The sequence below is a fragment of the Salmo trutta genome, chromosome 22 (assembly GCF_901001165.1).
Source record: "Salmo trutta chromosome 22, fSalTru1.1, whole genome shotgun sequence".
NCBI classification, from domain to species: Eukaryota; Metazoa; Chordata; class Actinopteri; order Salmoniformes; family Salmonidae; genus Salmo; species Salmo trutta.
The window spans coordinates 3,726,601-3,741,597 of record NC_042978.1 but is presented as its reverse complement, the minus strand read 5'-3'; the positions used below and the strand labels follow the sequence as shown (position 1 = coordinate 3,741,597).

The following is a 14,997-nucleotide window of genomic DNA, read 5'->3' as shown; positions in this document are numbered from 1 at the left end:
CATTCTGCCCAGGACCTTAAGCTGCATCCCTGTACCTGCATCTTCTCCTACCACCGCACCGCCACGGAGAGGAATTACAATGTGAGGAATCAGGAGCTTCCCGCGGTGAAGATGGCATTGGAGGAATGGAGGCACTGGTTCAAAGGGGTGGTACATCCGTTCATTGTGTGGACCGACCACAAAAACATGGTGTATCTCCACACCGCCAAGCGCCTCAACACCAGACAGGCGAGATGGGCCCCGGTGTTTACCCAGTTCAACTTTTCCTTCTCCTACCGGTCGGGGTCCAAGAACATCAAGCCAGATGCCCTGTCTTGCCACTATAACCCCACGGCTACCACCCCGGACCCGAGACCATCCTTCCCACCTCGTGCCTGGCAATGGCACTCAGGTGGGGTATCGGGAAACAGGTCCGGGAGGTGCAGCGGTCCCAGCCGAACCCTGGGTGGGGCCCAGATAACCAGATGTTTGTGCCTGACGCTGTCCGCTCGATGGACCTGGAGTGGGCCCATTCCTCCAGGCTTGCCTGCCACCCGGGCTCCCAGCGGTCCCTGCCTTCGTGCGACAATGCTTTTGATAGCCTACCATGGATCCGGATGTCGCCGCCTTTGTCGCTGCCTGCACAGTCTGTGCGTGGCACAAGACCCCTCGACAAGCTCCGGCTGGCCTCCTCCAACCTCTGCCCATCTCTCATCACCTCTGGTCTCACATCTCCCTGGACTTTGTCACGGGTCTCCCCCCGTCTGATTGCAACACTGCTATCCTGACCCTGGTGGATCGGTTTTCCAAGGCCGCCCACTTCATTCCTCTACCCTAGTTACCCTCTGCCAAGGAGACGGCCAAGCTCATGGTGCAGCAAGTCTTCCGGATCCATGGACTGCCTGTGGATATGGTCTCTGACCGCGGCCCTCAGTTCTCATCTCAGTTCTGGAAGGCATTCTGCACCCTCATTGGGTCATCGGCCAGCCTGTCCTCCAGGTTCCACCCCTAGTCTAACGGCCAGTCGGAGCGAGCCAACTAGGACCTCGAGACCACTTTGCACTGCCTGGTCTCCGCCAACCCCACCACCTGGAGCCAGCAGCTGGTGTGGGTGGAATATGCCCGCAACGCCCTTCCCTGCTCTGCCACCAGCCTATCACTGTTTGAGTGTTCCCTGGGGTATCATCCCCCGCACTTCCCTGAGCAGGAAGAGGAGGTCAGGAATACCTTCTGCCCAGATGTTTGTGCCCGCCGCTGTCGTCGTACCTGGAGGAGAGCCTGGTCAGCCCTCCTTAAAACCACCTCCAGGTATCAACGACAAGCGAATCGCCATCGGACCCCGGCTCCCCGGTATCGTCAAGGGCAGAAGGTATACGGGATCTGTCCCTCCGGGTGGAATCCTGCAAACTCTCCTGGTTTATCGACCTGTTCCCCCATCTCTGAGATCATTAGCCCCTTTGGTGTTCATCTTCTGTTGCCTTGTACCCTTTGTATACATCCCACCTTTCATGTGTCCAGAGTCAAACCAATGTCTCACAGCTCTTTGTCCCTGTTTGTGATTGTCTCCACCCACCTCTAGGTGTCGCCCATCTTCCCCACTATCTCCTGTGTATTTATGCCTGTATTCTCTGTTTGTCTGTTGCCAGTTCGTCTTGTTTGTCCGAGTCAACCTGCGTTTTGTCTCAGCTCCTGATTTTTCCAGTCTCTCTTTTCTCACCCTCCTGGTTTTGACCCTTGCCTATCCTGACTCGGAGCCCGCCTGCCTGGCCACTCTGCCTGACCTTGAGTCTGCCTGCCAACCTGTACCTTTGCCCCCCTCTGGATTACCGACCTCTGCCTTACCCTGACACTGAGCCTGCCTGCCTTCCAGTACCGTTGCCCCACCTCTGGTTTGCTGACCCCTGCCTGCCTTGATCTGTCTATCGCCTGCCCCTGTTGAAATATTAAAACATTGTTTATTCGACATGGTCTGCATCTGGGTCTTACCTTCATACCTGATACCCTGTACTTGCTTCTGGTCTCCCGGTGTCTGTCCTTAAAGGCTTTTCCATTTTTGCAGTAATGCTGCAAATAGTTGGTTGTAATTTTGGTTGGAGCAGACATTTCCATATATTTTTGTTCGCTGCTTGTGACATAACTCCACTTTTATGTTAAAAAAAATATATATATAATTTAAACAAGTACATTTTTTTATTTCACTTCGCCAATTTTGACTATTTTGTGTACAGTCGTGGACAAAAGTTTTGAGAATGACACAAATATTAATTTTCACAAAGTCTGCTGCTTCAGTTTGTATGATGGCAATTTGCATATACTACAGAATGTTATGAAGAGTGATCAGATGAATTGCAATTAATTGCAAAGTCCCTCTTTGCCATGCAAATAAACATAATCCCCCAAAACATTTCCAATGCATTTAATTCCTGACACAAAAGGACCAGCTGACATAATTTCAGTGATTCTCTCGTTAACACAGGTGTGAGTGTTGACGAGGACAAGGCTGGAGATCGCTCTGTCATGCTGATTGTGTTCGAATTACAGACTGGAAGCTTCAAAAGGAGGGTGGTGCTTGGAACCATTGTTCTTCCTCTGTCAATCATGGTTAACTGCAAGGAAACACGTGCCGTCATCATTGCTTTGCACAAAAGGGCTTCACAGGCAAGGATATTGCTGCCAGTAAGATTGCACCTAAATCAACCATTTATCGGATCATCAAGAACTTCAAGGAGAGCGGCTCAATTGTTGTGAAGAAGGCTTCAGGGCGCCCAAGAAAGTCCAGCAAGCGCCAGGACCGTCTTCTAAAGTTGATTCAGCTGCGGGATCGGGGCACCACCAGTACAGAGCTTGCTCAGGAATGGCAGCAGGCAGGTGTGAGTGCATCTGCACGCACAGTGAGGAAAAGTCTTTTGAGGATGGCCTGGTATCAAGAAGGGCAGCAAAGAAGCCACTTCTCTCCAGGAAAAACATCAGGGACAGACTGTTATTCTGCAAAAGCTACAGGGATTGGACTGCTGAGGACTGGGGTAAAGTCATTTTCTCTGATGAATCCCCTTTCCGATTGTTTAGGGCATCCAGAAAAAAGCTTGTCCGGAGAAGACGAGGTGAGCGCTACCATCAGTCCTGTGTCATGCCAACAGTAAAGCATCCTGAGACCATTCATGTATGGGGTTGCTTCTCAGCCAAGGGAGTGGGCTCACTCACAATTTTGCCTAAGAACACAGCCATGAATAAAGAATGGTACCAACACATCCTCCAAGAGCAACTTCTCCCAACCATCTAGGAACAGTTTGGTGACTAACAATGCCTTTTCCAGCATGATGGAGCACCTTGCCATAAGGCAAAAGTGATAACTAAGTGGCTCGGGGAAAAAAACATCGATATTTTGGGTCCATTGCCAGGCAACTCCCCAGTCCTTAATCCCATTGAGAACTTGTGGTCAATCCTCAAGAGGCAGGTGGACAAACAAAAACCCACAAATTCTGACAAACTCCAAGCATTGATTATGCAAGAATGGGCTGCCATCAGTCAGGATGTGGCCCAGAAGTTAATTGATAGCATGCCAGGGCAGATTGCAGAGGTCTTTAAAAAGAAGGGTCAACACTGCAAATATTGACTCTTTGCAGACTCTCTCAACTTCATGTAATTGTCAATAAAGGCCTTTGACACTTATGAAATACTTGTAATTATACTTCAGTATTCCAACATCTGACAAAAATATCTAAAGACACTGAAGCAGCAAACTTTGTGGAAATTAATATTGGTGTCATTCTCAAAGCTTTTGACCACGACTGTATGTCCATTACATGAAACCCGAAGAAAAATCTATTTAAATTACAGGTTGTAATGCAACAAAATAGGAAAAATGCCAAGGGGGATGAATACTTTTGCATGGCACTGTAATCTTTGTAAAAGTATATTTTTTCTTAGATCTGCAAATACGATGACAGATTCATGCAATGCTTTTACTATATAGGAGATCTTTCCACCCCTACTCTGGTCCACGGTGGTCTGCAAACCCACAACCTTCTGGCCCGCAGTCCTGAGCATGATCAATATTCCCGCATTGTCATGTAATGCTAATGGGACGAAGAAGAGTTTCTAAAACTAAATATCTAAGACTCTGGTCTGTCCAACAAGTGAGTGTAAACGGTAGACATTTTCTCTGCTATACACGTTGTTTGAATTATTATTTTGTGTATAGGGGAGAGTCACTTGTTTATTTTGTTCAAGTGTTCAGGGAGGGTTTAGGTCAAATACATTTTGCTGAAGGGAGGGCCATCCATTTTCATTTCAGAGAGGTCCAATTTTCTCCATGTAACCCTTCTTTTAAATAACATTCACTCCCTAACACAACAAAATGTGAATGAAGTGAAGGGGTGTAAAAACCTTTTGAAGGCACTGCATATATTTCTGCCGAGGCACACTTTTAAAAGGGATAGTGTGAGATTGTGGCAATAGTGCGAGATTTCTACTTACCCAGAGTCAGATGACTGGTTGTGTTACAGAAAAAAACAAATAATAAAGTACATTTCCTTGAAGAACAGTGCATATGCAAAGTTTGGCAACAGAATGACGATTTGTGCTGTTTGTGGGCTGGTTGGGATGTCTGGAAAGGGGGGAAACAACATGGTAACTACTAATGGTAATTACTAGCTAATTACCTAGTAAATACCTAATTATTACCATCTTATTACCCAGTTATTGCCACTTGTGGATTTGATAGCTTTAACACAATTCCACTGCTATATCGATGTTGGCTAAAGCGCTTCTGATTGAATAGAGTCAATGGTTTGGAATAATTATTGCTCTATACACCTACAGAATAGCTGTGAAACCATGGCAGTTTTTTAATCGTGGGGGATCTAAAGAGTGTGATGTAGACTTCATCAGTACTCTGTAGCACTCAGCATCAGGCCACTGCAAATTAGATGTATGGGTGGGTGGGGGGGCAATTAGACTGTATAGCAGGACTACTCAGTGCCGGTCCCAGAGGACTGCTGTCTCCAGATTTTGGTTCTAGTCAGTTATTCAGCCACCGACCAAACTGATTTAGCCCTCTTTTCTCAGCTCTGACATTATTAATGATTTGAGAGGGGCTGAAGTGTCGGTCAATGGCCACTTGTACTTGATTTGGCTGGACAGTGAAATTCAGCCTTGATGGAGGTACTCTTCATACCGGAGCACCTAAAGTCTAGGTAGACAAATGTTGCATACATTTCTGTGTGAAATAACAACGTGCACATATCAGTGTCTCTGGTGATAGTGGCCCAAAAGTCACTTCACTGCTCAAATCAGACAATACAGAGCATCCTACAGTTCCATCATAAACTGCCATTTATTAGTATCAAACCACTGCTACAAAAATTACATCAAACATGATGAAAATTAACTTGCATACGTGCTATACACAATGTAAGCTTTAAAGTAATTAAAGTACATGATTTTTTTTGTTGTTGACAAATATCAATATATATCAATGCCACTTAAAGCCATATATGTCATTCCAGTGATCTAGAGCCTATAAATATACAACTATATCCCTGGTGGCTAAAGGACCTTCATACACATTTGAGTAAAGATAACCATTTCAAATTTCTCATCACAAAATTTTCTAAATGATGATTTGAGGATGAAATAAATTGCCACATTTTTTAATCTCTACACAAATATTTTTTGTTATGGTGTAACCATCTACTCCACATAATCATCAACATCGTTGTAAAAAAAAAGGAAATAATGAAATAAACATATGTACAGAGAGAAAGATATATAAGACAAGGAAATGCTGCACCTCATATTTCGAAGACCCCAGTATCAGAGATTATTGGGAAATAGACTTGCGAATTGGAAATTCGTGAAAGGCACACAAAAAAGTCAATATTTTAGTGTATAGTACACGATTTTCAATCAAATAAATAGGAAGGAGGTTGGTCGGGCGAATGTCTAGCAAACCAAAGGTTGCGTGTTTGAATTTCATCACCGACAACCTTTGGATTTTAACTAATTTGCAACTACTTAGTGTGTTAGCTAACCCTTCCCCTAACCTTAATCCTTTAACCTAACTCCCAACCTTAACCCTAACCTTAACCCTTAACTACTTAGCTAGCATGTTACCTAACCTCTAGCCCTAGCCCCTAAACCTAACTCTAACCTTAACTCCTAACCCTAACTGTAACCCCTAGCCTAGCTAACGTTAGCCACCTAGCTAGTCTAGCTAACGTTAGCCACCTAGCTAGTCTAGCTAATGTTAGCCACAACAAATTGGAATTCGTATAATGCACACAAATGCGTTATGAAGAAGATTGTGTAATACACATTTAATGTGTTGTGATAAATCTTGTAATACACACAAAAAAAGTATTTTTTGTGTGCATGTCACGAATTTCGAATAAATAATGATAGTGTGTTGATTTTGAAAGGTTGCCTGGGTGAAAAGCAAATCATTGTCTACTCTGTGCTTCATTCCATAGAAACTAATGGCTCAGTGAAATGTCATAAATTGTTCCCTCTTACACTCAACATCATGTGGTAGTTGGTTATGATTAAATCAATGATTTAAAGATCATCCTGGCAAGAGCTCAGGATTTGCCATGTCATTCAGTATGAAACAATAAAATGTGCCATCGGAGGCACAATAACAAAAAAACGAATTGGATTGTACTGTATTTAGTTTCATAGTGATATTTGTTATACAACACCCTGCTTGGTCCTTTTTGAAACTGACAATTGCTCTCAAAGTTTACATAAAAACATTTCTCACTGTGCGATTCAGTCATCAACTGCACATGGAGACTCTCTATGATTAGATAGCTTGCTTTAAAATGTAGCATTATCGGAGACTCTGCATCAGTGCCTTGCTAACTTATTTTCCAGCTCAGTGAAAGTATTGAGGGAGAGATTGACAAATACTTCATAGTATGCCTTTTAAAGCCACACGTTCCACTTTTTAGCAGCTATTGTACTGTCGAAAAGGATACTATCAACAGCGAGATACATTCACGCCAGTCACAAATAAAAAATGGACAATTTGAAAAGTTCAAGACAGATGCTGCAAACCAGATATATATATTTTTTACATGCCTATTTTCCACCACACAATACTGTATGAAGACTCGCCTGACGATCAGTTATCAAAAATGTAGAAGGGGTCTGTGGCTCGGGTTGACAGGGGCGAGGAGAGCTCTTGCCTGCTGTGCTACAAGCGTATTCACTGAGTTGAATGTGAGTACTTTAAAAACACAGAGGTTTTTACTCAGTATGCTGCTCAGGGAGTGGACACAGAGGGCCCGAGCAGGCAGCACCTCCAGCGTTTGACAAAATCGTCCAGTAAAAATTGACAAAGGCACAGGAAGGATTTTATTAACCGCAGGGTCAGAGGAATCGCCTCTCTCAGAACGGCTCTGGCCATTCTCCATTCACTCAGCCAACAGATGCCTTTGTGAAGAGCCAGGCAAAAGCAAGAGAGAAAAAGGCCAGACAGCATCCTAATCATCTCGATAAACCACAGCATATCCTCTCATACTGCCAATCAAGCAATAGCAAGTTGTTCGAGGACAGAAAATAAACTGTTTTCAATACTCAAAGCATGAGTAACAGTCACCAATGTAAATTCTCAAATTTTGACATAGCATAAACAGGTTTCAAATAACTCTTCCAGGTCATTTAGTCTAAGTATGATTGTATAACCGGCGGCAGTGTGCTAGGTTAGCATAAAAGCTTTCCCTCCCTGAACTTGCCTCTGACTGGGCTTGAACCAGCATCCTCTACCTCGCCAACACACGTGACCGCCCGCATGACAAAATATAAACTGTTCTAGCTATACAAAAGATGCGCCATCGGAGACATTTCAAGCTAGCTGTGGAGTGAGGTTATGGTATGTTCTTAACTCCGTTACGCATGTTTTACAAGACAATAGTAGAGTTACAAACTATGCTGTTTTAATTACTATTGTGTGTGTTGATGAGATAACAATCCGGAGTGGCCACGCACTTTGGTTTTGGCACTGTGATTCAATGGAATCTTACATGAGCTACTGAGTTTTACATTAAATTGACAGTTCACTCCAAAATCTAAGTTTGTCATCTGTTGAGATTAGTCCACGTCCCAGACCATGTACCTTGTGGATCCATCTGTAAGCCCCAACTCCAAATTAATGGAAAAGAAAGGCATATGGCTGGATCTACACAACAGATGACATGAGAAATTGACTCATCTTGACATTATTCTACTTTTGGGGTCTGAAAACTTCACTAATTGTAGAGAGAGTCTGATAAATGACTAACACGTCAAATACTTTTCTATCCATTGGCAGCTGGTATGACGAGTTTTGTCTGCTTGAACGGCAATAGCTCAGATACACAATAAAATGACCCCAGGAATTGATTTAACATCGCTCAGAGATGCACACCAACGATATAACATAACAAAATGGGCATATCTTTCCTGAGGTCTGAGTATTGTGCAGTAATTTTTTTATTAGACAAGTCAGTTAAGAGCAAATTCTTATTTTACAATGGCCTACCCCAGCCAAACCCTCCCCTAACCCGGACGACGCTGGGCCAATTGTGCACCGCCCTATGGGACGCCTGATCACGGCCGGGATCGAACCAGGGTCTATAGTGACACCACTAGCACTGAGATGCAGTGCCTTAGACCGCTGCACCACTCGGGAGCCATGAAGGGGTAATCAGTAATCAAATTATAAAGATTCAATAAAAACACACTTAAATAAGGTTTGCCCATACTCTCATTGAGTTCCTATAACGATGTGAATTGATTTTTGCTGAGGATGCTTTAGACTAACTGAGTGTTGTTTTACTGTATTTTGCTTGGAATGTAACTATTACACTATCTACAAGAAATAAACTGTTTTCACAGCATACTACAATGAAATGCTGTATGAAGCCTGATCATGTTTGATTTTTTTTTTTACATTTTACCACATAAACCCAATACAAGCAAATAGTTGGAGACAAAATGGGGGAAATTATCCACATCGGATCAAATGATCTTAACCTGCATGTAGCACATTGCTTGTATTATTGAAAAGCTTAATATGACTGGTGATATTTAAGCGATAACATACAGCGAATTCAAGATATGGAATGATTAAGCAATCATGAATCTTTTGATATTGTTGAAATACATATGCCCTGTAAATGACCCTTCTCCAAGGGCCTTATCTAGAGGTGCAATAATTGTTTTATAAATGAGGCTAGGATATGGTATTTAACGTATTATTTAAATACTTTAAAGGCACATTCAGTACATTACTTGTTCCCCTTGTGGACTCATTTGACAGCTGTTGTTTCATTATTCAAAACAATGCCTTCTATTCTGTATTCAAAGCATTGAACATTTAAATTGAGGGATTATCACAATATCAGGTGAGTTGAAGAGCACTCTTTGAAGTCGTCCCCAATGCTGCAGTGGTAAAACTCAAGGGAAAATTCAGAGCTTGGCCTGGTCGTAATTGCATGAATACTTAAATATCCTCTTATCTGAAATGTGAAAGCGGAATGATTTTCTGTTAACAGCTAGCACAGAGACAGGTCACCTTATTCACAGGGGGATAACCTCTGCAGATGTGTGCCAGGGCCTCATTTTTGACAAAGTGAGGAATGAACATGGTTCATTCCTCTTTTGAAGCCTAATAAACACAACCTTGGTTTTCAAATGTACTCTGATTTGGATTATCCTCTGTTGAAATTACAACTGTTGTTGTGACCCACCTCTTAAAGTTAGAGTGGAAAAGTCATGTTAATTTCTCTTTGTCAAAAAAGAAACCATGTTCCTTCCTGTCCAATAAGAAACACTCAATTTAGTTTTCCATTGCAAAACATTTTAAAGCATTTTTTCTGTTGTGTGCCCTAATGAACATGACCCAGGTATGTTAGTCTAATTTAAACAGCACAAGCTTTTTACCCAAATGCATCCTGGATTGGTATAGTGGACTGTGGCACAGTGGTGTCCGCATCAAACACTGTCTAGGAAACATCTCAATAGATGGAGGGGGGGACTCATTATTATTTTGTTGTTTACCTGTGCTACAAACAGCTATATCGGTCCGCTAATACAGCACTACTTTTTTGAAGAAGGAAAAAATTTGTGTTCACACGTGGCAAGTGTTTGCACATTCACTCAAAATATGCACCCAGGGGGGTCCCAGGACCGAGTTTGGAAAACCCTGTTCTAGATAACTTGAAACAGTCTAACCAGGTATTGTATCCTGAAATTGCCTAGGCTACCTATTTCTAGCCAACTTTCACCAATTAGCTTCAGCTGGCTGGTGTGGGACTGTGGCAGAGTAGGTTTGACTTTGGATAGCCTATCTTTGGGGCTAGTTAGGAACTGTCAAAAAATTAAATGGGACAATATTTTTATGTTGCACACCTTTTAGTCTCATTAAATGCTTTCAATATTTGTATATTAATTTCTCCAATTTTTTGTTGGTTTGAGGTTAAGTTATTGAAATTTGGAGCTATTGAAATGCCCCATAGGGATATCGAATGTCAAACCAAATTGGCCATGGGCATTAAGATCAGTCCGCATGCAGCTGCACTCTGAATTGATGATTACTTGAGTGCTGCCAGCTTTGGGCAGGATTGAAATAAACCCAACCCAAGGAAAACTGTTAAGGTAACCTTCATTCCATTACATAACATTTTTCCCTATCATCTCGCAAATCTCGGTTTTGGACAAGACTGACTTTATGACCAAAATTATCCTATTTAATCAAATCGATACCGCATAGGCTGTTTTTAAAAGGAGTAGTTGGTTTTTAGGGGCAGTTGCTCTTTAACTCAAATGTGTAATTTTAAGTCTGTTAACATCAGGAAACATCAGGAAACTGCAAATAATAGTGACTATATAAATGGTCTTGGTTAATGCCAAATTGTATAATCAAAATAATGAACACACAGTACATTTTACATGATGAAATAATTCCATGTTCTGAGCTGCTTAGACAGGCAACCAACACACTCCATGCTGTCACCAATGTGCCACTCTTACTAAGACTTGAAAATAGCAACACAGTATTGTCACATAAATACTCAAGTTAGATTCAAACAAAACACAAATGGATGTAGCCTGGTGAGTTTTAGTATGCAATGCTCTTTTTTTGTCATAGAGCTGAAACATTCTTAAAACTGGTTTTACCCATAAAAGTATTGATTATTTGTAAACTGGCCACCTTAAAACACAGGTTAATTTTGACATGCAGCACAATCATACTCTCTGCACATCATCAAACAAGTGTGTGAAAACTAAACTACACACCGGCTCTACCAATAAGATCAAAAGGAATCCTATTTTCTCCAAATATACACACAATTTACTCATTTCTATAATACTGTTATATTGGTTCACACCACCTCAGTTTCAAAAAGTAGATAATTAGATTGCAAACATCTCTTTTTTAATCTATTGTTTTGACAAGAATCAACAACAGTGATGGCATCTAAATTAATTGACAACATTATAAACTATGCCATACTGTGCTTCATTGAAATAATTTCACATATCCAGATTCACGTTTTAAATCGTTTTTTTGTTGTTGTTTTTTACAGCGTTTTCACAAAGGAAGATAATAAATATATTTCTGACCCATTTTGCATCATACTTACATTTAAACAAGATTATATGGTGCAGTATTTTCATATACCACCAAACAGGCTGAAAACAATTCCAGTACAAACAAAATAATAAAAACAGAAAATTAATCAAACAAAAATGTCTTCACTATATATTTTAAAAACAAAATACTACACAATCAAAAATAACAGCAAGTACAGTATTTGTGCTTTCAGATTTATATCTCGATGGCTATGTTGTCTCCGGTTTTATAGTACACGTTTTGTTCATTAGACCAATCTGTGTTTTAAGAAGTTGGCAGACATAATTCCCTTGTCCTGTGGAAGATATGATTCATAAAACTCAAACTGAAACACATCATAATGCATAAATCCTCTTGATCCTCCATTTACCAATTCCATCTTAGTTATTTAAAAGTTTGATCTTAAATTACAAGGCTAATGTTATTTGTAAATTTCGGGATGGAAAATATTTCAATCTGTCTAGAACCATAGTTAGTCAGTGTTAAATGTTGTCTTAAACTTTACTATATTGGAAGATCTTTACTAATACCTAAGTATCCCTTCATCAGAGGTCTTCCTCTTCATGTTCAGTACCTCTGTAAACTTGTAAACGCATCTCTCTCAAACCATAGAAATACAAATGAAAAACTGTAAACTTGTACTTTCTTGTCCTCAGAGAGAAAACTGTCTTCCCTTCAGTATTGAAAATGAGTGAGCTGTTTTCTGATGAAATGGTAATTATGTAAATCATATTACCCCCCCAGACTACAGTATGTTACCAGTACTAACGTAAACACTTGCTACTCTGTTCACTGCCTGGTCAAATATGAGTGTCAAGTATATATCATACATTTAGGACCCATGCCTGGAAAGAAAGATTACTATTCCAATAGTCAAAAGAGGAAAAATTATTTGGGACAGACAACATGTTATGGGGGTGTGATGAATGGCTCTGCATTCAAATAGAATATGGCCAAGATCAAATATGTCTGAAATGTTCCCTTTCCAATGTCTATTGTGCAGCATTTCAGCTATTGTATTATTATAATAGCACATCTCAAAATATGTCATCATTCTACCATGCTCTAACCTTAATTTGTAATGAATGGTATCTAAAATGATGCTTTCCTTTTTAACCCTGTATACTTTCAATACTGGCCACAACATTGGTATGGAAATGATGCATTGATGTATTGAGGGACACACAATGGCATCTTTTGAGCCATTTACAAAAACTGAGATGAAAATGTCAATTTCCGCATCACCACCTCCTGGTGAGAGAATAATAAAATAACTAATTTCGGAGCTTTCATGGTCTTTGAAAGGGGACAATGAGCACTGATTCACAAAGTGGACAATCAAAATAAAAAAACGAACAATTTTTAAGTATTTACATGATGAGAAATTCCACAGAAATAAAACGATCATCCCCACATAAGTAATGCTGATTATATCCCACACTGCTTTCAACAAACTGTACCAGATTTGATCCAGACATGAGCATTGTCAAAGGATTCATAAATGCTTGAAGGGCTCTTTACAGTCATTGTGTATAGCTGCCCTTCCACTAGTACACACTGATGAAGGAGGAGAGAGCCAGGATCAGGTACCGACAGGCCAGCAGGACTTCCGCTCTTCCTGTACTCCCATACGGCGCAGTATTTGGCGCTGCGGGCAGGAAACAAGAGACACACTGATTAGTATGATTGCACTTTCACCACACCTCTTTTTCAGTCATTTTGTTCAGTCATTTGTTTCAGTCGTTAGCAAACCACCAATAACTACTACCGTTTACCTAAGCTCTTATGAAGATTGTGAGTCAGATGACAAACAAATCCATTCTGTTCCAAGAAACAATGTTCTTGCTGTGTTAAGACACTGCATTTTGACATCTCAATTCATGTTTAAACCATATTCCTTCCCTCTACTGAGTCCTTTTATATATGTGGAAACATACGTGTGACTCTCATATTGACACCGTAGGTAAAAGAGGTAACAGGGAATGAGGAGAGGAGGAAAGGAAGCAACTAATTCTACTTGAATGTGGCGTTTGAATGTGCTAGTCAGACACAGCTGTGCTCTCTGCTTTCTAAGGAAATTATGATCCTGACCAGTGGAAAGAACCCAAAATAGCCAGACTACAGTATGTTACCAGTACAACGTAAACACTCGCTACTCTGTTCACTGGCTGGTCAAAAACGAGTGTCAAGTATATATCACACATTTAGGACCCCTGCCTGAAAAGAAAGATGACTAATCTAATAGTCAAAAGAGGAAAAATACTTTGGGACAGACACATGTTATGAGGGTGTGATGAAGGGCTCTGCATTTAAATAGAATATGGCCAAGATCAAATACACTCTTAAAAGGCTGCATTTCGACATCTCAATGAATGTTTCAACCATATTCCTTCCCTCTATCGAGTCCTTTCATGTATGTGGAAACATACGTGTGACTGATATTGACACTGTAGGTAAAATAGGCAACAAGGGAAGAAGGAGAGGAGGGAAGGAAGCAACAAATGCTACATGAATGTGGTATTTGAATGTGTTAGTCAGATGCAGCTGTGCCATCTGCTGTTTCCAAGGAAATTCTGATCCTGACCAGTGGACACTAGTACAGTGGTGCTTCATGAGCAAACACATCTCTCTGGTCTCTGGAGAGATGCTTCAGAGCAGGAGGGAATGGAAAGGCTTTCATTTTGAGGGAGGGGGAGGATCACACACAGACACACACACACGTGCTACCCGGCAGGCTCAGCTCTACCTGGGGAAATCATGTGGAGCACAGCCCATCACAGTAGGGTGCCTCTATTTACACACCTATGTAATTAGTTAATGTAACTCCTCCAATGTGGACTTTGGTTTGCATATATATACTGCACTGGTGTATACGCAAGCAGTTACTTACTCTCTTACATACACACAAGCAAACACACATTGCAACAACTTCTACAAATGTCTTCAGATTTGTCCACATACATCTGTATTTTATATGTTGAGGATCAGCATCATGTTGAGCTATTGTCAATTTATTTTGTGTCTGAATTCAATAAGATCCAGTAATGGATTATATATCTTAGTGTCATGTGGTGAATTGCTTAATGACAGGAAAGTGTAGTACATATTTCAATTTGTTGGTGTTCACATAACAACTTGGTGGTGACAGTTATTTTTGTGAATTACAGAAATTTGACAGCAAATGTGAAAAGCTACACATCCCATTTCAGCCTGCTATTTTTCCAGATTTTTGCTCTGGTATTATGCTTGTTGTTTACCTATTACTGTGAAAACTGTACTCTCCAACAAATGGAAAGCAAAAAAAGAAAGGTTTGAATAGAGGAGAGAAATTGTGCAAATTGTGATGGGGTTTGTAAGATGCATGAGCAGGCTGTGGACTGCAGCCTCTCTCTTTCTCGCTT

General features: G+C 41.0%; 1 protein-coding gene across 2 annotated transcripts in view; it reads right to left on the bottom strand.

Moving 5' to 3' along the window:
- Positions 1-5,295: 5,295 nt before the first annotated feature.
- negr1 (neuronal growth regulator 1) overlaps positions 5,296-14,997 on the bottom strand; it is a 399,034-nt gene continuing 389,332 nt past the window's right edge. For both annotated transcript variants that reach the window (XM_029706299.1, XM_029706300.1), the window contains one exon: positions 5,296-13,244. In XM_029706299.1, the coding sequence (XP_029562159.1) occupies positions 13,144-13,244 (101 nt within the window). In that variant the 3' untranslated portion in view covers positions 5,296-13,143. The remainder of the gene's footprint in view (positions 13,245-14,997) is intronic.